This window comes from Athene cunicularia (genome assembly GCF_003259725.1).
Source record: "Athene cunicularia isolate RWA chromosome 2 unlocalized genomic scaffold, athCun1 chr2_part1, whole genome shotgun sequence".
NCBI classification, from domain to species: domain Eukaryota; kingdom Metazoa; phylum Chordata; class Aves; order Strigiformes; family Strigidae; genus Athene; species Athene cunicularia.
Genome location: NW_020799095.1, coordinates 77,975,614 through 78,001,859, shown reverse-complemented (window position 1 = coordinate 78,001,859; position 26,246 = coordinate 77,975,614). Strand labels below are relative to the sequence as shown.

Genomic DNA, 26,246 nt, shown 5'->3' with positions numbered 1-26,246 from the left:
TCTGTTAAATATGTACTGACTGACAGTTCTTGTTGCTGATTCATACTTCGCTCTTACATAAGTATAGATAAAAACTTAGGAATTTCTTGAAGTTTTGCTTCTGTCGTGGGTCCTGGCCTTCATTTGGAGAACCTCTGCAGTTCTCCAAAGGATATAGTCATCCTCTTATGAGGTACCTGTATTCATTACAGACATCAGAAAGTATATTTGTAAATCCATTTAATGGAAACCTCAGATATCATCAATATGTGCACTTCATGTATGCTTCTTACTGTATTTGGGAAAAAGTTTTTTTAATTTTGTCACAAATTCAAACATGGGGAGAAGTCCCAGCAGTAGTGTTCAGGTGTTGTACATCTGGCCTGTCTTTCTATTAGTTCTGGGCTATCTGTGCCAGTGATGTATGAGTCTCAGAACTTGTCATGACAGTGGTTTACCATTCTGTCAAAGGGAGAGTGGTGTTGTAAGAGGAACAGCATGCAACAAAGTACTGTATGCAAGTAGTTCCCCCAGCACCAGTCTTGTCAATGTCAACATGATGAGCTTTTTGGTGAGAAGTTTACTGCAGAACCTCAACAGCAGTCTGTGTTCAGTCTCAGTTTTTAGTTAAATCTGATATACTTGGGCAGTCGAAGTGTATTTCAGATCCTTCTTTCATGTGTTAGGTGGAGTTGTCCAGGTTCTATATAAAGACTTTTCTGGTGCCCTGACCTAAAGCCTTAGCCATCTAGGAGCCCATTGTCCTGATGCATTTTTTTCCCCTTTTCTAGGCTTCTTAGTGCTTGGTTAAACTGTAAACAATGGGCTCCCTTTTAGAGCAGTGACTAGCTGTATGACATTCTACTAGAAGGATCAACAGAGACTAAATGAGGAGCACTTGAAAGGGTAGGAACTTGCAGGAGGCTGAACTCCCCAGGCTGACTTGAGTTTATAAATTGGGGCTAGCTTTCCCCTAAGTGGAATGCTTTGTTCTTGAGCTACTTGGTGGGTTTGAATTCATATCAGATCTTTCCAGGGTAAATTTCTGTGTAGAGTCCTATTTGTAGATGGCAATCTCAGCTGATTTCAGATGTGTTTGGGTGATCATTGTTACTTGCTCTTCAGTGTCAGTCCAACTCAGAGGAACACAAGCTTTCTAGCAAGCTGCTGCTTCTGATATTCCCAGTGTGAAAAGAATCAGATTTTGATCCTTCAGCATAGACCTTTTTCTTGTCCATGTTCTGTAGTAACAAGTCTTAACAGAATAACAAGGGGTAGATTGAAGTCACTGTTACCTTCAAACTTCCAAATATAACATCTGGAGTGTAGTGGGAGTTGAAAGCTATCCTCTAGGTGAAAACAGTCATCAGCCAAATCCTAAAAGTCATTCTTACAGCTACAGAAATTACTTTAACACTGTTTTTTTCCCCAGTCTATCTCACCCATCCTCTTTCAAGAACAGCTCAGGAGAGATTGATGAACAGTTTAGTAGATTGTGTTAGAGCAAGAAGATTCCCATCATCTTGGAAGGAGGGGTTTCCCTAGTAGGCAGATGAGGGGACTGGTCTATTTTGAATCTGTACAACTTGTACACAAGGTCAGGTTTGGTGTCGACTTCAGCCAAGGCGATTGAAAATCGCAATTGATTTCATAATAATTGGGGCCATGGGGACATGAGTCTAGCTGTAAAAGTTATGGACAGGATAGCCTCTTGCTTAAGGGTCAGTGTCAGTATGTGCTTTGAAGCTTTAGTATGGTCTTTGGCCATAGCCTGTCTCTAGACAGGAGTGTGTCATCTTAAGTGAGCTAATTAAATTCTGTGAGGAGTGATACTTTCATGGAACCATTTAGGTTGGAAAAGACCTTTTAAGATTGAGTCCAACTGTTAACCTAACACTACAAAATCCACCACTAAACCATGTCCCTAAGTGCCACATTTACACATCTTTTTCAATATCTCCAGGGATGGTGACTCAACCACTTCCCTGGACAGCCTGTTCCAGTGCTTGACAATCCTTTTGGTGAATAGATTTTTCCTAATATCCAATCTAAACCTCGCCTGGTGCAACATGAGGCCACTTCCTCTTGTCCTATTGCTTCTTACTTGGGAGAAGAAACCAATGTCTATGTCACTACAACCTCCTTTCAGGTAGTTGTTGAGAGTGGTAAGGTCTCCCCTGAGCCTCCTTTTCTGCAGGCTAAACAACCCCAGTTCCCTCAGCCGCTCCTCATGAGTCTTGTTCTCCAGACTATTCACCAGCTTCATTGCTTTTCTTTGGACACGAAGTTTCAAGTTAGTGACCATTTTTCTAGTTTTATTCTGTTTGATAAACCACAAGAAATCTTAGCAAATGTTTGGCAGCAAGTTCTTGCTTATTGAGTCATGTTCTTTGAAATAGTGGACTGTTACTACCCTGTCCATGGTCCCTACATTATGGTGCAGTTTTACATTATACCTTGTCTAGCCTAACTATCTGTGGGCTATCTCCTGTCAGCTGCCCTTTTTCTTCCTTCTCAGTCTTGTATGTTCCTGATTCTTGCTTTGGATCAACCTAGCGATCCTGCAGTCAGATGAACTCTCTGGTCTGAGAACAAATACATCAATGCTTCTGTCATGTCAAGAAGTTAATCCAGTTTGTGGCTGTGTGATGGGCAGATCAGAAGCAAGAGAAGCAGCAGGAGTTCCCATCTAGGGGAAGATGGAGAGTGTGGTACTGTAACATTTGACATCCACAACTTACACTGATGTGGATGAGATAAAGATGCATCCTTAAGTTAATCTGTATGTCTGTAGATCAGGATGTTGGCTTACATGTTGATGTATTGTGTGATTCAGATACACATGTGTGCTCAGACTGCCAGCAGTGTAGCCACATTTTGGAAACAGTCGGGGTCATCTGAAATCAGGAATGGAAGACTGGTTCTGCTGTGATGTGCCCTTCCAGTGTAACTTAAGACTTTGGGAATTGATGAAAGGTTTCCAGAGTTGCAGATTGGTAACAGGTTCTTCCTTATTGGTGGAGGTGGATGATGGAAAAGGACTGTCATGCCAACAGGCCAGAGTTCAGAGTTTGAGGAAGCCTTGGCGGGGTTTTGCTACTGTATGTCTGGAGTTCTCATTTACTGATGATAAATCTCCAAAACAACAGTACTCTGGGCCATATATAAAGTGATCTTTCCATATCTCTGCTTTAAAGCTGTTTGTCTCTTCCTAGTGTACAGTTAACTGATCTAATTGCTGATAGGTCTGTATGCTAGGTTTGGGTTGCCTCTAGTTGGCTGTGAGAGTCCTGGGAGCTGTCAAAAGGGATATTAAATTTGTGTGCTTGATGGGCTGACACAGAAAGCAGAAATCTGATCTCTGAAACAGTCCTTCCTTTGCTTCGTGTCTTGAATGGTCAATGGCTGTCACTACAATGCACGCTGTCTCTGAAGAGGTATCAGCAATATCAGCTTTTCCTACACGGAGTATTTGGATAAGACAAATTAGGGGTTTTTTATCCTCATACATAGGCAGATCCTTCTCAGATGCTCCTTAGTCTGCTTTTAGACTGTATTTCCCTTTTAATACCAGGGGGATATTTCATAAATTCAATTATTTTATTGTAAAACAAAGTAGGTATGTGAATAGCTTATTCCTGGTTTTACTGCATGATAATATTAAGGGAAAAACCTTAAAGGAGCATCTTTCATAGGAGAGCTGTCTAATTTTATCAACCAATTACCTGTGTTTTCCATGTCTTCCAAACAAGCATCTTTGAAAAATTGTGGGATTGTCTCATATATCTGTAGAAATTTTGGTCTCTGCCAAAAAAAAGAAACCCAACCCAAAAGTGTGGAATTTCTTTATACTAAAGGCAGGGCAGATAAATAGGTTTCTTGTTCCAAAGCATTTTCAGTGTTGAAAACAAATATAAGTATAATATCTAGATGTTAATTTAAAAAAATTGTTCTCTGACCCTGTGGATGTGCTTGAGTCAAGAGCGGTATCTAGTTTGATCACACTTGCTTCCTTTTCTTTGCTGCTATATTAAGTATATGGCAGTGTAGCCTTAATCACCTTTCAGTTTCTGATGTCTCATAAAGAATGTTTTTAATTCTAGTGTACAAGCAATGTAGCCTGGATCTGCCTTTGAACTCCTGACCTGATAACTTTGTGAATTTCTTTTTTTTCTGCCAAAAAGAGAGCTTGGGGCTTTGATCTCTATTCTTGGTGAAAAGAGCTAGTGAGAGAAGAGCTTCCCAGGTCCTGTATATGCAACTCTGCCGTAATTGTTGGTGTAGCAGTATTTTCACCCTTTACATCTATTTGATCACACATGATTTTGGTATATCAGCCAGGCTGATAAAAATACCATTTTATATCAGTCACTTTCCTTCTGGTATATGAAGGCATGACTATTCATTTGCTTTTGGCATAGTACTCCAAGAAGCTTCAAAACTGACAAACTCCTTCTCCATAAGAGTTTGTGTTATTCATTCCATGTTAATTTTCTACTTCGAAGACCACAGCTGGTAGTAGCTGTGAAATTTATAGGTTAGCCTGGAGCAAAAGCTCAAATCTTCCTGAAGGCATTCTCAGATGAAACTTTTTAGCTACAAGATTTCCTTCTCTGTCTCAGTGTTGAGGAGACCCAGCATGTGTATGTTTGTGTCCCCTATTGGCATTGTTGTCTTAGGAACTGCAACTTCAGGGCTACAGCAAATTCTCTGCATTATTGGTCATCCTTGTCTTCATTGTCTCCTCCGACTTAGCTTCCTTTTTGGTATTTGAGAGACCATAACTGCATCGAGTATTTAAAATGCTGTTATGTCAGGGGAGTGCGCTCTACTTAGTTATCGAACTGTGGTTTCCAAAGAATTACCTATGATAACCCACATCTTTAGTTGCAGAGTGGTGACAATAAAGCCTTTAATTCTGCATGTAAAATTCAAGATTTTATTTTCCATCATGCATCATTTTACCTACATTACATAAATAGAATGGTGAATGACATTCATTCTGTCTGTGAGGCCCTTTCTGCAGCTATTGGACTTGTATGTTATTTGGTTCAATGTTTGCTTCAAATGCTGGACTGCCTTTTTTAGTACTAACACTGACATGTCTCTAAAGTTGGAATACTAGACATGGAACATGTGGTATTTGATCTTGTGTGAAATAGTAATCCCTAAGCCAGTAAAAGAATTATTGCTCTTTTTTAAAGTGTTACTATGAAATGACCTAATGAAGGTAACCTAAATACAGTTAGGCTCTGTATGTCCTCCCTTCCCTTTATACACCTAAACCAAAAGGAAATTTCAATACAGGTACCTTTATGATGTGAAATATAAAATAAGCTTTGCAAAACTTAACATTACTTTCTCCAAGATGGTAAATTTTCACAGCCCACTTTTGTACAATAGTCAGTCCTTCATATATCTTGAGCATGGGTTTTATAGTGTTTCAGCTGCTAGTCCCTGATGAAAGGGAAACTTGACAGTTTAGCTCTCAGACAAGGACACAACTTCTGCTCAAGAAGTGCAGTTCAGATAGCTGAATGTTGGGAAGGTATGTTAGCAAAATACTACTTTGTATTGGTTGATCACTGTTCAGGATCAGGTAGGCTTTTTCTCTGAACCACATACTGTTAGGAATTTTCTTAAATTTTAACTTACTCTGGTTTTGGAGCCAGTCTGTTGCTTGTTTCCACTACCTCACGATCCATGGTACTTCCTTTATAACTGTGGGGATCTTAAAGCTTTAAGTTGTCCTGTAAATCTGTAACTAGCGAAGGTCTCTGTCTTCAGCATGAAAGTCAGCTGGGGGACTGGGATAATATCTTCACTGCATCCCATAACTGTTGTAATCCAGATTCTGTGGAAAAATTATCTTCTATATGGAGAAATGCAAAGACCTGTAAATTGCTTTTATCAAGTACACTGGCATGTACATTCTTGATAATTAAGATGCACTCCATTTAGAAGTACAGAGCAAAATTCTTACTTATGTGTCAGTGCTTGCATGTTAGTATGATAAGTAATATACTAATTAAAAAATTGTGATGCTTCAGTGGATTATATGGTGCACTAAGGAAATGAAAGTTCAAAAGGATTCTTTGGTTAGGGATATCTTAAAGTGTCTTTTAGCATAATTTGATTGCTTGTTGAAATGTTTGCAAATATATAACCAGCAGTCTTTGTTTAATACTTAATTGAAAAATTCTTTTAGCACATTAGGTAGAATCATCAAAGTGACCCAAGAAGTGATTGACTACAGGGCCTGGATTAAAAAGAAGTGGGGGAGCAAAATTAATTTATCACCTGAACTTGGTAGGTATAGCAGGAATCTTTGAAATCAACTTAAGTTTTTTTTCTGGAATTTGATGTAATTCAAAATACTCATGCTTTGAAATCAAACACTTTCATATAGGTAAGAAAAAATAAAAAGACTTTGTAACTTTTTAATCCAAGAGTAGTTTTCTCAGACTGTTTTTCCATTAGTTTGTTAAACTGCAGCTCTTCTTAGACTTCAAAGCCTATGTGTTTGTAGTCTGTACTCTTACATGATACTTATGTTTTGTGTTAACAGATAATAGGTTGAAAATAAGGGACCAGATAGCTCCGTGCAGTGGAGAACAGCAACAGAACAGAGACTCTGAACCATCTTACAACCAACGCTTGGCTTTGTCATTGGCTAATACACAACAGTTATCCTCTGGTTCATCTGCCTCTTCTGTATCATCACTCTCCGGCAGTGACATTGTAAGCTTTTTCTTTTAATGGGTTAAATTAACTAGCGGAGTTTATCATACTCTTCAAAGCTTGAACCGATACAACAGCAGTTAATGTGATGCTATCCTTAAGCTGCTATAGCAAGTTAATAGCTTCCTCTCCTCAGAAAAGTTACTGAAATCAATTTTTTTTTTTCATTAAATTAAATGGGTCTTAATTCCATCCTAAATCTTTGGTACTCTTTGTGGTAGTAGTTAGATGTAATAAAATATAATTAGCTACTCTTAACTTGGGTTTTTAGAAGAGTACAAATGCATCTTTGTAAATCTTCCCATCAAGCAGAATCTCCTATTGTCAAATTCTGGTCTTTTTTCCCCACACCCTAAACTGAACATGAACATCATATTGTGCTGTGAAGGTGAATAATATTCCTTACTATTTTTAGCCCAGAAGTTCATGTTTTAATGGTAATGGGGCCCTTGTATGTAAAGTCTTTCTGTCAGCTTCCTTGTTTGAAAGTGCAATATGAAAGTAATTGCTGAGCTTTATTGTAACTTCTTGGAAGAGGAGGCTGTAGTCTTTTTAGGTATGTTCCCAGACTCTTTAAGATTTGTTTTTGTTTTGGTATGAAGTTAAATCAATATGGAATTGGGCAGTGCAGATTATAAAGCACAAAATTGCATTGCATGGCATGAGGTGCTCATTATAAATCTACTGAAGCATTTTGTGCTAGGTAGAGGTATTGGCTGGAACAAAATGTAATATCCAGTTAACTACACTAGTGAATAGCTGGGTGATGCCAAGAGAGATCCAAGTACCTGTTTCATGACTGCTTTCAAAAACTAGTCAAATATGGATTTAAAAGTTGGGAATTGTATTCAATAAAAATTTAATAACTTTTGAGGGGCAAGCGCCTTCTTTATATGTTCTGGTTACTTTCTGTAATTCCTTTGTCCTACTGAATTTTCTGTGTTGAATTGTCTTTTCACTCCACCCACCTCCAGTAAATACAGTAAATGTTTTAGTTGCAACAGCTGCCTAATTGAAAAAGAACACCATGATGCTTGTCAGTGATACTCTAGCCATGCTCCTGGTTTGAGTGTCAGTGAGATTCTGTTATGATGAGTTTTATAAGAAAACCCAAATATTTGCTTACTATTATGCACTCCCAACATAATGGGTGGTGAGTGGTTATGACCTCCCCTTAGTCTCATTTTGCCTGATGTTGAAGATGGAACTTCATTGCCTGATGCCAGAGAAATGAATGAAAAGTGAAAAGGAAGCTTTCATCAGGAAAGACCTGCATTCAGTTTGAGCATCCACAAAGTAAATGGAAATTCTATTCTTTTCAACAAATAAAAAGCCTTATACCCATGTGCTTGTGACAGACCTTAGTTTAAACCCTGTTCATTTATTGGTATTATGTCCTTAGTAGACTGCCAGCACATTACCTTAATCTGTAATGGAATCACAGGTTTCTGACAAGTAATTGATGAGTTCATCCTAATCATGCTTGGATATGTGAGGATGAGCAAGTTCTGGTTGAGCAGTCCTGAGCTGCACCTGATTCAGGAAAGAGAAGCCCATTCTGCTACAGTTGAAAAGCCTATCTGTGGCATGATCTGGCATAATACTATGCCCATGTTCCAGCAGTGGAACACCTAGAATGTGTGACAACTGATATCTGTGCCAAAACTTCTGGTGCATGCAAATAGGCATGATGCAGTGAACTTTGGTATCAGCTTCTGAACGAAGAATATGAATATAGTACATCTCATCTCTGTAGAGTTATATGTAATATAGCTCTGGTCTTGTGGAAGGATTGTTCTTCAGGAATGATTCTGTTACTCAGAAGATTCTTCTCCGTTACTAAAGACTGAAAGCAAGGTACAGATTATAAAGAAAGTGTAGGAAACAGGAGGATCCTAGATAGACAATTTGCTGTTATCTTCCCAATAATTAAGGTTGTATTAGCAAAATATTCATCCCTCTGTCAGTGTTAACCTTAAGCACAAGGTCTATTTCAAGACACTGTTTTTGAAGATGTATTTTGCATGACTGCAGAATCTTTTGCTGTGTATCAACTACAAGATCCTAGCTGTCAAATTAGAGGGACTTGACAGTGTATTTGCTTTTCAATTTACTGCTAAAGTTTCACTGGTAACAGTCATCAGCTGCATCTTGACCTTTGAGATCTGCCTACCAGTATAATAAAGTCAATTTACGTATGTTGAGGAAGTGGAAGTAGGCTTAGTAACTTGAGACTTGACTTGGTCATACTGCCCCTCTGAAGTTCAAGTATTCCAGCTGTTTAGCACAGAGGTAGCTGTATTCTGAAGTCATCACATCATTGTAGACTGGCCATAAGTATGGAGGTCTAGCATATGTTCGTCAGTATGTCTGGGAAGCAATATTGACAGTATATATTAAGTATGCAAGTATTGTCAAAGCAATGCTTGTTCATAAGGATCTTAGAATTTTCATTAAACCCTATAGTTTAATAGTTGTAACAGCAGTTAATTTAGTTGGTTGTATTACAGCATGCTGTATGTTTTTTAAGGATTTGCTTACTTGAAGTTCTGGCAGCATTACAGATTTTGCCTTATTCCAGAAATAAGGCTCAGCAGCTGAACAGATGAGCCTCCTGGTGTCTTGGACTTGTGGGTACTTCAGAGATAGCAGTGCTTATAGATTTGTTCCAGCAGCAGGAGAAACGAGTGTCAGAACAATAAAAAGGAGCAGGTTTTTGTGGAGACTGGATTGGCATAAACCAGAGCTAAGATTTAGAAGTCAGTCTCTCAACTTTTTTGTGTACTCAGAAAAATGGAAGTGTAGACCTGTAAGATCTTAAAGTTACTACCTTGAGTTCTTTCCATTTCTGCTACTGCTTTCCTTCCTCTGGGGACCGTACTGATGGTAAGCTTTTGAAGATGAAAACCTGTGAGCCACTGAGGAACAAGAGAACTGCCTCCTTCAAGGACAGCCTTCTCTTGCCCCATATATTTTAGATGTATATGGTTTTCCACAGTATGCCACCTCAAATTCAGGAGGATGATTGCTTTCATCTCTGCATGTCCATGACTAACTTCTAGGGGAACACACTTCTGGACCACTGTTCACACACCCCAAAACTAAGAACTGGATCTAATGAGACTGAATCATAATTTGTACAAAAAAAATCCTTTTATGGATTTTTCCTAGGCAGGAAAACTACTTACAAAAATGCCTTATGTCAGCACTATCTGGCTGATGAAATTCTAGTTGTACTGTTTTTCTAAGTCTCCTAGATAACTGCAAAATCTTAATCACAAAAGGAAAGCTTTCGTAAGGACCAATGAATTTCAGATCAAAGACTGTGTAGAAGAGAAATTTGTCTTCTGGTATCATTATTGCTATTAGTGAGCTGTTCATTTTATGGGTTTGTCTTACTGTACATGTCAATACAGAACTCTGTACTCTCTCACTGGCGCTTCTAATGTAGTTCCTTGCAAAACACTGAGTACTAAAGTTCCTGCCCTGTTACCTCAGCTCTGTGAAGAATGTGAATATTAGTGATCAGGTGCAAACTGAGGAACACATGGAAATAAACCTGTGGATACAAGGAATTTGATCATCAAAATGTATTCAACTGTGCATACATTTTTAGGGATTCTGTTAATTATCAAACTCATGTATGTAGTTAAGTCTTTTGTCAATGAAGTATTCTGCTGTGCAGATATTTAAAATACCATATGCTGCACTGACAAAAAGGCAGTATGTATTCTTCACTTTTTCTTTCAAACAGGTAAGTTGCAAAATACTATATATTCCCACATAACCCAACAAATGTTGAAGTGACTAATAGAAGATGATTCATAAATATCTTTGACATTAAGGACAGTGCAAAGCATGTGAGGTTTTACTCATGGGAGTAATAGTCAAACTGTTCCACAAGAGAAAAGTGAGATTTCCTAAGCCCCTGGCATTAGGAAATCTCACTTTAACCTTCATACTGAGTTAAGTGATTGTTATGAGAACTGAAACCAGATGAAATGAGCTATGTTTGTCCCCAGCTCTGTTTCTTCTGGATAGTTGCAGATGTCAGTCTGAGAACCTAAGCAGTAATGTCTCGAAAATGCCTTTTTTTCTTGGGTGATTTTTTGTTCTGGACCTGCACTAAGTAACTTGTGAACTGGATTTATAGCTGTTTAAGCATTGTGGAAAGCTCCTTTTTATTAGCTGAGGTAGTCCTAGAGTAGTGCTGGAGAATATCTGCTGCCTGATCGACAGTGTCTGCCAAGTGAAAAATAATCCTAGGTATGTTTTGCAGTCTCATTTTAGTCTGGTATAATTCCTGGTGCTAAGTATGCTTTGCAGTTTTGATGCTGCTATGCCATATAAAGCATAGCATTTTATGTGACAGTGATACCTGCATATCAGTAACAGATGTGATGGCTCATAGGAAAGTTTTAAAGCTCTTTTCTGTTACGTAATGGTTATATAATCTTATATCCAGTCCAGAATCTGAAAGTGGTCTGTTAGAAGTTTGGATCTTAAGAAATCTCATACACCTTATCTCGGTGTTTTTGATGATAATGTTCTTTGGGTTTTTATGACAAGATTAATTCCTGAAGAATTATGACTTCTCAAGACCATGCGGCCATGTCAAGGTAGTTGACGTTTCAGTGAATGAGGTACCTGTGTTAGACTAGTTTGGGGGAGACTAGTTTGCCTCTAGCTTTTTAGCATTTACAAAATTTCAGACTGTTCTTGAAATTTCAGCTGTAGCCACTGCTGCTCAGGCTTTATAACGACCTTTCATCTGAATGTCAGTCCTTGATTTGCCCACCACTCTGCCCCTGTCAACTAGGGGATATGCCAAGCAATACCTTAAGTGTTTCATGGAATGTGTCTTTTCACTGTCTTAAAGAATTACATATTCACTACTTTGGTCATAGGTTTACATTGTGAGAGTAATATGTAAATGTCCAATAAGACTAATACTCATTGTTCCTATAACTCTGCTGAATACATAGATCCGTGCTGACTTTGGAGTTGTTACTTGCTCTGCAGTCATTGTGGCTTGGTACTTGAACTCGATATGCTTAATGAAGTTATTGCCATCTCCCCTTCTTTCCTATTAGTCAAAGACTGAATTTCAGCTTATTAGCAGGAACTGTTTTACCTTCCCTATTCACAGATAGAGGTGACAGAGTATATGACATATCTCATCCTAATAAATGTTGCTTTTTTTAAAGTGATTAAATTTGCAGGTGTAAGATGTGCTTATCTGTTGTTGAGGGACAGGCACTTCAGAATAGTTGGTGTAACAGCTCTTCTAGTAGTCTTGTTAAATCTGTTAATGACTATGATTAATTTGTGGAGTTCCAGTTGAAATTGCGTGTGTAGGGAGAGGGGGCAGAAGAGGGTAGCCCAGCAAACTTCTCAGTCTGAAAGCAAGAGCTACACAGGTTTTTCTCCCATCTTTGTACATGTCTGAATATTGTCATGTCCTAAGTAGCAATTCAAGTAAGTGTATGAATGGTTGATCATATTTTTGCAGAAGAATGCAAATTCTCTTTTCCCCTTCCTGAACAAATAGAGGCATGTGCTCTGAAAATGAGGCTTCCTAATCTTTAGTCTTTCAAGTGCTGACTTGCAAGCCAGCTTGTCTCCAGATAAAGCAGTGGGCATCCCTGGGTGTGCAGACACAGGCAACCTGATGTTAGCATTGTCAAACAGTTGATTGACGTTTGATTTGGGGCATTTAAGAGTTCAAGCCCCAAATCTGTTAAAACTCTTTTTTTCCTATTCTTGCTCTGCAGATTACTGAGTTTCTGTGGATCAGAAGGGAACAAATTTTTCCAGTGCTGCTTTTGCCTATTTTCCTCTTTCACCATATAGTCCCACATTTGCTTTTGTTTTTTTCAACCCATATCTCTGACCATGTGCTGTTTTATACTGTCATACTCTCCTTCAGTTCTTCTGTGTCAGTTGCTTGATCAGTCTTTTGTCTGTATCCACTTGAAGAGTAAATTTCTGCAGTGCTGCAGGAGGCACAGTTTTGAACTCAAAATCATAATTTTATTTAATAAGAAGTTACTCTAAGCAGTAAAGGGTACAGAGGGAATGTGTAAATTAGCAAGCAAAATTGGATTTTACTGCTATGAAGTCAGTGAAGTAAGGAGGAGAAGCACATGACTTTGTAAATTCAAGCTCAGACTATTTTCTGATGCCAAAGGGTAGTTGTATTCTTGCCATATATTAACATTCTCTCCCCTGATAAGAAACCAACAGGTACTTAAGCTATTTTAGGATGGAAGAAAACCTAAATTTGGTATTTATATTCTAGTATAGTACATATTCAGCTTGCATAATGAGTCCTATAATTTAGTACTTAACTTGAAAAACACTAACTTGAAATATTGCTGTACTCAGTAACAATGCAAACCAATTGAAAGCTTGTGATATGAAAATAGTAGGGCTAACAAAGGAAACTTGAAATGACATGCTTCTGGGGACCTTTATTTAAGATGGCTTATCTGAAATACAGTGAGTATTGATAAACTGTGCAATAATCCCACAGTCAGGCCTGGCAAGATATAATGATATGAGGTTAAAGGGGTACTCTGTATTTAATCTTGGTAGATACTTGTTAAATTACTTTTTCAGTTGTTTTTCTGTAAAAGGAACCCTAAATGCTTTTGGAGGATGCATATTTTTCACTTTGTGTGTGTATTCTATATGTCTTTTTTCACTTTTCTCCTCATGTAAACACAATGACCAAGATATTTTCCTTTTGTAATGCAGTAGACCTAAAGGCAGAAAACCCAACAAATTGCATCTTACTTGAGACTGTTTTATATTGTTTATAGGCTGGAAAATAGAAATAGTGTGACTGTATTGATGCAAATTCTGTGACCTCCTATAGAACTATAAATTTTGTTCATCTCAAATATACTTTATTTACACCACAGTTAAAGTTATGGCTCCATCTACCAAAAAGGGAAATGGCACAAATTGAGTGGAAGAAATGAGGATGGGGGTGTGTGTGTAATACATTAAATTGCCTTGGAAGCATGTTGATTTATCAAGCAGAGTTAAGTATTCTGGGGCTACTAAAACCATTGAAGTGAGAGCATGCACTGAAGTTCTGCTCCTTCATGTGGCCACAAACTATGAAATGTCTGAAGATTTCTGCTGTTGCTTTGTTCCAAGGAGTGTTTATACTTTTACTAAGCCAATCCAATAGTTAGATGTTCTTGCTAGGGATGTTTCTGTTCACTAGCTGTTCCTGCTTTTCTGCACTGGTAATCACCTAATCCTGTGGTGAGCTGCTTCAGAAGGTGAAGCTAGTAAAAAGGAGATTACTGTTTCTGTGGTTCACCTGCATGAATTGGCTCATAATTATGTCAAATGCTAATGCAGGTATAATGGAGAAAACCAGGATGGGAGAAGAGGCAAAAGGAGTAAGACTGTCAGCATTTACCTGTTAAATCACTTTAATTGTAAGAAAGAGGAGCACATAAAAAAAAAAAAATCTGTAAAATATTAACTATAAAATGCCAGTTTTCACACTGTTTTCAGTTCTTTGCTTTCAAAGATGCAACACAATTTTTACTGAAGTGGTCATTGTTCTCTTACAACTTCCAGTTTCTTAATGTTGTGGGAAAGAGGAAAAAAAATAAGTTTAATTAGTGGGAGAAGTTTGGAGAATGGAAACAATAATAACTTTTTTTGCCAAGACCTCTGTAGCTCATTCTTGGAGAGTGAGAAGTGGGGTGTAAAAATCCAGATGTCACATTAGCAAGAAACTTACATTCTCTTGTTTAAGTTTTGATTTCTGAATACTGACTTCTAGGATGTTTAGACACTTTTACCACTGGGCTAAAACTTAGACTGGTGTTGTGAATTAATCTTCTTAGGCCACTCCATTTAAAAAAAAAAAAAAAAAGTCTTGGAAATTGAAAGTTCTAAAATGGTAGCTATTGTTAGTCAGTTGAAACTTCTGAATTGACTACATCATGAAACAAAGCAGAAGGCACCACTTCATGCATTTCGAATCATGGAAAGGAAGCTTATGAGTATAATTGAGTGCACATGAAATTCATGGAAACTGAACTATTGTCTTGATGGATGAATGTACCAGTATAGTTGTATCTTAAACCTTGAGTTAATAATGGAGTCAAAATAAGGTCTTATGGCCAGACCTAGTTAGTAAGGAGCTTCTGGCAAGAAAATATTTTCTTACTGATGAGGTCCTGGGACTTTTTATAATGGGAGATGCATTTTGCAGAACAGTAAAGGATTTTTTATTCTCTTCCAATGTCAGGAAGAAGTTTGGATTGTAAGATTGTTTCAGGTCTTCATCTTTTATATGACTGCAGTGTTTTGCTGTTTTTAGACAGGAGGCTAGAGGATCGCTTTTCTCAAGCAAAATTTACAGTTAAATGAGAGTCACCAGTACCACTTGAGTTTCTAGGTCTCTTCCATACTTTATTTTCTTTCCAACATTAAGGTAAACTAGAGAGTCCTCAGTAATCAAGACTATGCAAAAGTAGAAATGTGCCTTCCAGGTATTAAATTCTTACTGAGGAAGTTAAAACTGATTTAAATATTATGTTTTAAAATGGAAACTTCCCAGTAGGATAAACCTATATCTGGCAGTCTCTCTTTGTTTCTAAAAACATCTCTTTAGAAGATATTTTTCTTGCAGGATGAGTGACTCTGTATGTTTGGCATTCATAGTAGTAGTAATCAAGAGATAGGAACTTACCTTTGCACTTAGTAGCTTTATCCCTAGATATTTTGCTAAAATTGAGGGATTTTACCCTTTTATTTTACATTCATTTTTTTTTACAGTGTGACCTTTGTAGCCCTTACCCTAGTAAGGGTCAGAGCTTTTGTCTTCCAGATACAGATCTAAAATATCAGAGTATGCATTTACTTACTTGTAGGTCTTCTGAGCTTCTGTAATGCTTCAAGTTTGCACATGACATTTAAAAATCCTGCCCAGAAGACCAAATAAGACTTAATCCTTCAGTATAGGCAGTGTTTGTGAAAAAACGGTTTTGTTCACGAGACTCAATTTTCTAATCACTTGAGGTTAATCTTTCAGTTTGAGTAACAAAGGTAATGCTGCTCTTTAGAAAAGGATTTTGGTGCTGATAAATCAGCATATCAATTTTGATACAGTAATCCTGTTAGCAATTCAGGATAGTTTCAGAAGAGATACAATCCACTTGTATGAGAAATGTATCAGTAAATAACATTGAGACAGAACAACATACCTATTATAAAATTAAAGCAACACAAGCTTCCTTGTGTTGAAATTTATCTAGTCTCAGTTAAACCATATGACTCCCTTTTCTCTTCCATCTGCTGCTGCTTCCACACTGGAGTTAACTTTTTGGTGCACAAAACCTCTTGGACATCTTATAAATGGGAAGTGTCCCATCTGGGTTAGGTATGTGAATATTCAGGGGGTCTCACTGTGTCTAAGCAAAAGAAAGGGGTGATTCTTTGAGTGGAGGGACTGAAAATGGTCAGATTTGTGAAGGTTGCATTGCAGAAGATAACACATTGGTTTGGATAGACAATAAAATCTCCTTTTCCTTTTCCCATTTGCCTGCTCATGGTTACTTGTGAGTATGCTCAGCAGTTCAAACATAACTACCCCCTCTTTATTTTTCCCTCTCTTTATAGGCTTTTTAATAATTCCATGACCAATGGCATCTGAAGAAACTTCAACTTAGAAGTTCAGGTTCTTGCCCCTGTACCTGATTCTACAGCCTACTTAGTTAAGAATGTATCACCTTCATCTTTGTAGAGACCTTAGCTTGTGTTCATGACTAATATTGTAGGATTGAGCAAAGGGGAAAAATGCCATCTCATCCAGGCAGTTGGCTTTGCATAGGCATACAATTAAGCTTAATTTTTTTGATTAGTGCTGCAGCATGTAGTTGCCCACTGTGAACTTATTTACTAAATGGTAAACATCTGTTCTCATACATGAGTTGAGTTTCTGCAGATTCTTAACAGTATGATCTGTCTCCGATTAATTCATGATGCAAATATCTTAAACTGCTTCACAAAAGCATACTGTAACTTTTAGCACTACTTGACCTAGTAGGAGAGCATCTTCTTTCTTTCTTGAACTTATTTTTAAGTAAGCACAACTTTATGTGGACCAATAAAAGTGATTGTTCTAGTAGTTGACAGTTTTATTGAGGACTGTTTCTACAATGGGCATCCATTTTAGCTAGGATGCAAGTTTTGCTTTTTAGTGGTTCATCATTTAGGCTGCTCAGTATTCACAACTGTCAGTCTCCCTTAAATGACCTTTTTCTTTCCCCAAGAAAAGCTTTAAAATATTTTCTTGTTTCTGTTCTTGAAAATATTTTCCTAGACAGCCTAGTCTCTAACTGAAGAATCTAATTGGGAAAGCAAGGCCATGTGAGGGCAAGCAGTACTGTTGGAGATCTATTTAAAGTTTGCTTGGTTTAAGTGAAGAGTCTTTGCTTTCAGGCAATTAATCTTTAGAGAAAGAGAAATATAATACTTAAGTGATTAGTTTAATGGTAAAAAGCCTTGATGATCTGAGCCAATAATGTCTTTTAATAGGGTAACTCCTAAACGACTAATTGGCCAAGTCCAATCTCTTGATATACTTTGAGCCAGATGGCTTGGAATGGAAAAAACGCTAGTGGTTTGGGGCAAAGAATGGATTTTTTCCATTATTTTCAAGCTCAGAATGCTTTGGAGTTAAGGATGAGATGAAAAGCAGCAGTAAAAAAGGGAAAGCTACTGTCGCCATTGTGTTGTCTGACAAATAAATTTTACAAGATATATGTTGAAAGTTGTTTCAGAAGGCTGTAGCTTGCTTTTCAACCTTCTTAACCTAAAAAATAATTGGTCATTTAAGAATTGAGGCAGTTGGGTGTTTTCAGACTTCAGTAATTCCTGTAAATCCCTGTATCTGTGCTTGCCTCCTTGCTTGTTGTCTAAGTGCTCCAGGCATCCAGTGCTTTAACATCACCGGTATGGCTGCTCATGATGCATCTGTAATTGCTATTGGTCAGGCTGAAAGGAGGAGGAATAGTAATAAGTAATATCAGTTCCACTACAGTACATTTTTCTGTAATCCTACGTCTATCTTGCTTCCACTAAAGAATTATCACTCGCATTTCAGAGGGAAAGTGAGGGGAACAGAACTCCTAACCAGCAGTGAAGTCGGTGACTAGTATGCATATACTAGTCTCAACTGGCAGATCATCGTCTTGTTTCTTGGTAGGTGGAGCCCTAACTTTGCTGTTTCTGGGTAGAATGGGAGAAGACTATAACACTTACAGTGAGTGACTTTGTCGTACAAATAAGTACAATCCAGAACACTGTTCAGAGGACTGATTCTGTCATGACACCTAAAATTCTAGCCATTGTATCACTAAAAGTGTTGCTGTTCTTTTTCTGTTTTTTTTTTTCCCAACCTTAGTACCTATCTTTGAATTTGGTAGTGGTATAACTTTGGCTTTAGATTGCACTGACTGGAACTGACTGTGATTGCTCTAGACCTGTTGACATTGTCTCCCTGATGCAGGTTCAATGAAACTTTTGCTAGATGTGTAAAATAAACATAGTGATGGCTTGTATTTTATTTTTTACCATTGAAAAAAAAAATCATGAAATTTTACAGTGTTCACATGAGTTGATATTTGGGTGCATTTTCACATGCATAGTCTGTATATACTGTACTTTCTGTAAAGTTGCTTTTCTTTTCCCCTTTTTCTCTGCCAAAAGGATTCTGATACACCACCTTGCACAGCTCCTAATGTTTACCAGTTCAGTCTGCAAGCACCGCCTCAGCTTATGGCCAGTTTACCACCCGCATTGCCTATGCCAAGTGGTAAACCCCAATCTGCGCCTACGAGAACCTTGATAATGGCCGCCAGTAATCAGGTATGAGCCAAATAATGGAGCGACTTTTTCATGAGAAAGTGATCAAATTGGAAGTGTAGAACATTTGCGCTGTGCTGTCAGTCTAAAAACCTCTGAAGATAACCTTCATGTAGCATGTGCTAAACTTCATGTATTCATAAAATTATCTGCCATGTCAGAATTGTGGGGAGAAGAATGGGTGGGAAAGGGTTCAGTGTTTGAAATGCATCTCTGAATATAATAGTCCTTCCACAGCACACTGACACCTAGGAGTAAGTTGGAGGAAGAGTGTCAGATGTCTGACTCCTTAAGTTGTATTTGAGACTCCTGGTGCCTAATCGGTGGGATATTTGCAGATCTTTAGGTTATTTAACATCCTGCTCCTGAAATAGAAACTTCATGTAGGTGGTGTATCTGTAAGCTAGTTTTTGAATCTGAAGAAATAGTACTGACCTGTCTAGGCTTGTTTGGTTGTCTTGATTTTTGAATTATTAGAACAGCTCTGACTACACACTTTCTGTAATACATTTTAAAGATAGAGAACAGAATATTAATTATGGACATGTGAGTAAGAATTTTTACCAAGACATTAAATGTGTGCTTAAATGTACTGGGAGGTGAACATGCAGAGAAACTGTGTTACTCAACTAGCCTGAAATATTTTAGTTAATGTATCAATTATAGTACAAGGAAGAAGAATCTTCAGTTTTTCTTACAGCCTCAGTGCCTTTATCTGTAGAAAAAAAGTTCCCTTAATCTTGATTATTAAAACTATTAGTCTAAACAGTTGCCTCACATGAGCTTTAATGCAAGTTATGGGTTGTAGGTTGCCTGTGATAACAAAATGAGCTGGTTTCTTTGAAACCTGGTTTTGGTCAGGTTCTTTTAATATTTTCCTTCTTTCAGTCTTCATGTCACAGTTCTTGGGAATCCAGAGCCAGGGATATTTTCAACTTAATGACCCTGTCTGTTTTGATTCAGCCCTTGACACCTTGGGGATGACACAAGACATACTTATTTCACTTTCTGCTTTAAGATTGTTCAGGTATTTTTGCAGAGTTGCAGAATAGTTGAGGTTGGAAGGGGCCTCTGGAAATAACCTAGTCCAACCTTCCTGCCCAAAACAGGTTCAGCTATAGCAGGTTGCTCAAGGTCTTGTCCAGTCAGGGTTTTGAGTATCTCCAAGGATGGAGACTCCTCAGTCACTCTGGGCAAATGTGTTCCAGTAGAAAAGTTTTTTTGTAAATGGTGTCTTCAGTATTTCAGCTTATGCCTATTGCTTCTTAGGCTTTTACTGGGCACCAGTGAGAAGAGTCTGGCTCTGTCTTTACACCCTCTCATTAGTTAGATCGATCAATAAGATCCTTCCCAAGCTCTCCTTGAGATTAAACAGTCCTAGCTCTGTTATAATTTCCTTGTATGACAAATGTTGCAGTCCCTTACTTATCTTCATGGACCTTCACTGGACTCAGTCCTGTGTGTCCATGTTTCTATTACTAGGGACCTCAAACTTGGGCCCAGCATTCCATGTGTCACCTCATCAGTGCTGAGTAGAGGGGATATGATGGCCTCCCTTGACCTACTAGAGAGACTCTTCCTAATTTAGCCCAGGATGTTGTTGGCCTTCCTTGGTGTAAGGGCATGTTGCTGGCTCATGTTCAACTTCTCCACTGGGAATCCCTGATCGTTTTATGCCAATCTGCTTTCCAGCTAGTCAGTGCCCAGTGTGTACTGGTGTGTGGGATTATTCATTTCCAAGGGCAGAGTTTAGCATTTCCCTTTTTCAAACTTCATGAGGCTTCTGTCAGCCCATTTCTCCAGCCTGATGAGGTCTCTCTAAGACACCACAACCATCTTATGTATCAGTCACTCCTTCCAATTTTGTATCCTCTGCGACCATGCTGAGGGTCACTCTCTCCCATCATCCAGGTCATTAATGAAGGTATTAACTGATGTTGGCTATACTATCAGCTCTTGGGGTATATCACTAGCTGCTGACCTCCAACTGTGCTGTGTGGTCAAAATGCTTTGAGCCTAGCATGTAAGGAAATACTTTTCATGCAGCTTGTGAGTTTGATTTATATGCAGAATAATGATAAAAAAATCAGGTAGTTCTCTATTGAAACTTTTAGATGAATAATGAAGAAATTTCATCTGAACAGCATTTTCAGTGTTCAGCAATATCAGCATTGAGTTTAGAGCATGTTATAGCTTGATGCCCAGATTCTTCATAGTTAGTACGCAAGTGCTTGATTTAGACACTTCACTGTGGTGTTTTTCACCCTCTTTTTCATTTAGACCAGGCTACTTTATCTTTGCATACTGCAGGTGTTCCACTATTTCCTTGCGGATAGGTTAACATAGAAGGGGTTCCAACTTCGGAAGCTGTTATCACATGCTGTTGCCAGCTACCTCTGCAATCCTCAGTCATCTACCAATCCCCACTTATATCTCAGGGTATGCCTTTTGTTTTAATCTTTCAGGTAATTATACAGATTTCCCCCCCCTGTCCCCCCCGGTTTCCCCCCCTTTACCTGTCCTCTACTTCTGAATCTTACCTAGGCAAAACCACCTTATCTGCAAGATGTTTTCTATTAGTGAGAAGCGATTTTAGTGTCTGTAGTTGAGTATTCACATGCTAGTGTACAGTCATAAAGTTTTTATAAACTAAAACTGGGGAGCTATTTTAAGTTAGACTTAATCTAAAAACCAGACTTAGTCTATTCTTTCACTTAATAACTCTGCTTTTCTGATGAGGTACCCTGGATCTTAACTTCATCAAAATTATCCACAAAAGATTCTAGTTTTGAGGCATGCACTTGGTAAAAAAAAAAAAAAAAAAAAAAAAAAGTTGGCATCCAGTGTTCTTGCCTCAGTTGTGAAGAGGCAGTGTGTTACATGAATTCTGGGTCTGTGTTGGAATTTTGAATCTTGGAAAACAACTGCTTTGTAGCACTTTCTCTGGCTTTCTGTTACTTGGCTGTCCTTTCCAATGCTTGTTAACTCTTCTTTTAGTAGTTTGTACAATACTTGTATGTTTAAAATAGGGAATTTTTCTGTGGCTCTCACTTGACAAAGATATGCCTTTGAGATTTGTTAAATCAGAGGAGTTTCTTGCAATTTACAGTTCAGAAATGAGATGATGTTTTATCTACATTGAATTTACCAAAAGCTTATCTATTGTGAAGTAGAAATGTTCTTTTGATAAGTATGATGATCAAGCCAGAAGTGGAAAATAGTATCATTCTACTGAGAATACTGTAAATGTCTCCTTTTTATTTCTGGACTGAGATTAAATTGATGGCTTTCCTTTTGCAGTTGATGTAACTTAAGACCATATTAGTTTATAATTTTTAATGGGTACAGTTTACTAGCTCAGAGGACTCCTATCCTTACAGACATGTGCAAGCCTTTTTCTTAACAGCAATTGTTCTTTCATATTCAAAGGGATTCATTTGTCTGCATGGTGTCTTGAGCCTTTTCCCTGACAACTTTCTCCACCTCAGTTTATCTTGGAAGCTGTACCCAGCTGTCCAGTACTACTCTCAAAAGCAGGAGGTGCCAATGTCAAGAGCACTAACTGTATTTTGAACAACTTGAAGCCTTCTAGGCAAATTCTCTGCCATTAGAGCTTCCTTTCCTAATACCTTTTTTTTGGAAACAACTTTAGTGTGATTACCAATTCTATTTATGTACTGCATAATTAATTGGAGAATTTCCAGGTAGTTCAGGGAGTAATTAAGCTTCTGATATAGGTCTGGATGCTTTTCAGGATCGTCATCGTCATTTTTCCAAGCCTATCATTCTTCTACTTTGTTGACAAGTGCTTTGAAATTTCATTTGAAAGAGCAGAACAGTTTATAAAGCAGTGCTGCCCACTAGTATAAGCAGAATAACAGGTATTGGCATGCATGTCCAGATGAATGGAGAGGGTAGAAATTGCTTAGTGACTTTCCATCATTAAGAAAGGATTAGTTTCCTTGTTAATTTGGGATGAAATTAAGTTCAGTTTGTTCATGGATTGTTGGTCACCAGTGAAGACAGAAGAAACTTCCTGTTGCTTAGGTATGAAAACGCTTTTTAAGCTGTGTTTTTTTTTCCCAAAGAGTGGTCTTTTGATTCAAAAGTACCTAAAGCCAGTAAGTACAAGTCCTGCTGTGCTGGCTTCCAGTGTGTCTAAGAAAATCTCTGAAGACCCTTTAGATGAGTGGTGTCTGGTCATGAATATGTTCATTAAAAATTTCACTGGCTCAGTTATGAAGCACAGGAGACAAGAAATGAAACTTTAATGTCAATCCTGAAAAAAAGCAGTCTAAATAACTGTTAGAACTTGTAGAAGTAGTTTGTTTTTCAGATTCTTTTGTGTTTGGCCATGTAAGGCCAGTCACTTAAACCTGTAAACTACTTGTTTGTATTGCTTTACAGGCACTTCACTGGCTAAAATACTTTGCCTCAGAGTTTCCTCTTATCGAGAAGAATTGTTAATGTCTCACTAATAATGCTGATATGCTAGTATCTCCAGAATGATTCCTCAAAAGTTAGCAGCATTGGAAATATAACATTGGTCAGGGGCTTGAGTCAAAAATATATTTCTTTCAGATGAGTGTAAGTGGTTAAGTGTAGTTCACTGGGATGAAAGATAGATTTGTAAAGTTACATTTTAATTCATGTCAAGGCTGAACTCTAGTCCAGTTTACAACTGGACTACTCAAATGTAAAAATATGCTGAATTCCCTTAGTATAGTGTGATGCTTCAGAGTTTTTAGTATGTTAACTTCAATTTAGATGTGACCTGTTTTGTTTCTTCAGTGACATTATTAAGCAGTTCAGGTACCGAAGGTTTCTTCAGTCAACCAACTGGCATTTTTCTTATCTTTTATTTAGAGCGTGCATTTAGGGTGGAATACTTATTCAGTGTCCATACACTTTCTTAGGCAAAGAAATGAGGATTCTCTGTCTACTTTGGAAGCTGTTTTGATTCTAAATGTCAGACACTCATCTTCTGTGTATGTCAGAACATTGTTTGGCTTTTGATTTAATGCATGCAAAATTAGGAAAAGATGATGATTTCTTTTCCTGAAGAATGGAGAGAAGAAGAATCTACATATGAGTTGGAGGCTGTTCAGCTGAAAACAGTACTCAGTATTTTTCATTTTAGATGGACGTATATTTATATGGACAGTCTTAATGTGGTGATACCCTTCTGTGTATGGAAGCTGACTCAGTTTGACTAGATCCTGGATTACCTAATCTGACTCTGTTTACAACAGAAGGTTGGATTAAATGATCTCCAGAGGTCTCCATTTAGACATCCAGCCTCCATATAGACGTCCTGGTCTCCATATGAGCATCCAACTAGATGTTTATATGCCTGAAATTGTCTGGCCATCTTGGTGGTTGTTTTCTGAGTGCTTTTTGAGTTGCAGGAAAGACACAAAATCTAAATAGTAGTTTCTAGCAACATAAATAAACCTACCAGAAGTAAGATAGACTTATGGAAATGTAGAACTAATATCTGATTTTTGTTTGTGTAGTACACCTTTTATCTTCCAATGTCACTGTAATCAGATTGTTGCTTCCAAGCTGAGACTGATTTGAATATTCACATATGCATTTCCTGTACTGACTTGTTCACATGTACTCTGATATCAGCTCATCATTTTAAGTGTTTTGGGTCTGCTCACTGTAATAATACTTTTTTATTCCAAATAAAAAGGTGAAAAATCTCAGTGAGGTAAGATTTCTCTTTAAATAGATTTATACTGGAGAAGCTATTACCTTCTTTTCTTCTTAATGACAAGTATGCAGATAACACTTCATGGCCCATGTCACAACATTAGCAAAGTTGGAGTATGAGTTCTGTCTTCTGGTAGTGTTGTTTTGACTCCCGTCCCTCAATTTTTGAAACAACTGGTGACAAGATCAAAAAGGGTATTCATTTTGTGTGTCAGATTCTACTTTATCATAAAGTAGTTCTAAATATGTTCAGATTATGATGCTAGTGTCTACTGTCAGTCACTCATTCTGGGGACTAGGCCCTCCAATCTCTCAAATACTTAGTTTCTTTTTGAACTGGTCATACTAATAGTTGCCTAACCTGTTAAAATGACGAGAACAAAAAACTTCCTTTCGTCGCAGAGCTACCGCACAAGGCAAAACAGAATACGAAGGACTGATGTAATCCCTTGTGTCTGTGAGTCTTTCAGTTCTCCAATGTTAGAAGATAAGAACCATCTAAAACTTTCATGGCTTATGAGCTCTTTCTAGTCTCCATGTTGACTTTTTTCTTTGCTGTTCTCACAGCTGGTTGCATAAATGCTGTGTTTGTCTTTTAAAGGGAGCAGAAATGGGTTTTGGCTGATGTTATAAAATCTGTTCAGGACTCAAGATCTTGTCAGTTGTAGCTGGAAATAGCCAGTCGGTCCAAACAAGGGGCCCAAAAGGAGGGAAACAGTCATTGTTTGCAGTGCTTTGAGCCTTATTTCCTCAGATCGCCAGTCCTAAACAACTTGAGTAAGAATTTATTTTTGTTTTGCTATACTTCATCTTAGAAATCTAAACCACTTACAGATTTTACCAGGTTAAGAGTATGCCCAGGTAGCTGGTACACATATCTTGTGGAATCCTGTTAGCTAATTTAAAGTAATGAGGCTAGTTTGAACCATTGCCTAATACTGGATTTATTGCTTGTGCAGTAATGACTAAAATGTTAGGTTATTGCCCATTGCTTCTCTGCAAAACAGTGAATTTATTTCATAAAGAACAAGAAGTTAAATTTTACTTGCATGCAAGATGCATTTTTTAGTATATTTCCAGATGTTATGTTCAGAAAGTGGAAAAAATAACATAAATCCTTTAAAAAAAGGTTCTTTGTTTCGGGGGTTTTTGCTACAAACCTAAAATAGAGTAATTGGAAATAAGGTGAGAACTTGAAATGAACTTTGAAATATTTTGAAGATATATTGTTATATAAGGGGACACTTAAAATGTTAATGGTGCATTAAAGTTCTTCTGAATACTACTTCAATATTTCACATGGAATGATTTTGAAGTGTAAGAGTTTGATTATAATTCCAGTCAACTGCAGACTAGATTCAATCATGGCCATTAACCCTCTAGTTTTAACAACAAGATAGTCAATATGTCATTTTTCTAAACTATCTTAAGCCTTTTCTAAACTTTAGCTTTGTAGCTCCTTAGCAATTGAGTGCTGTATGTATAATCTCTTTAGTTCTAAATTTAAGAGTACTGATACTTTGTTTTCATCACTAACACTTCTCTGCTTTTTACTTTAGACTTGCTAGCAGGCAAAAAAAATCAGACACTGAAATGAGTCAGAAACCTTGTTTATATTTACATTTCAGCTCTATTACTTGGGCTATTTCAGAGTGTAGGTGATTTGGTTTTGACTTTAAATTTTCTTCTTGAATAATGACAGTCTTTGTTAGCAGTTTTGTATAATAAATTTGCCAGTATTTAAGAATAAAAGTTAGGTTTCATTTGCAAATAATGAATTGGTATTTCAGTTTCCACCAGATTTCTGTTTGGATTAAAGGCCAATAACATCCTTCTCTTAAATTTCTGTTAAAATATCTGGAAACTTTTTAAACTTGGTGTGTGATTACAGAATTCTACCTCACCAC

General features: G+C 37.5%; 1 protein-coding gene across 3 annotated transcripts in view; it reads left to right on the top strand.

Moving 5' to 3' along the window:
- Nucleotides 1–26,246, top strand: part of TENT4A (terminal nucleotidyltransferase 4A) — a 45,434-nt gene that overhangs the window by 13,779 nt on the left and 5,409 nt on the right. For 2 of the 3 annotated variants that reach the window (XM_026842814.1, XM_026842813.1), the window contains exons 8-10: nt 6,188–6,288; nt 6,548–6,720; nt 18,466–18,624. In XM_026842814.1, coding sequence (XP_026698615.1) covers nt 6,188–6,288; nt 6,548–6,720; nt 18,466–18,624 — 433 coding nt within the window. The remainder of the gene's footprint in view (nt 1–6,187; nt 6,289–6,547; nt 6,721–18,465; nt 18,625–26,246) is intronic. The other variant, XM_026842815.1, reaches the window with a different exon arrangement.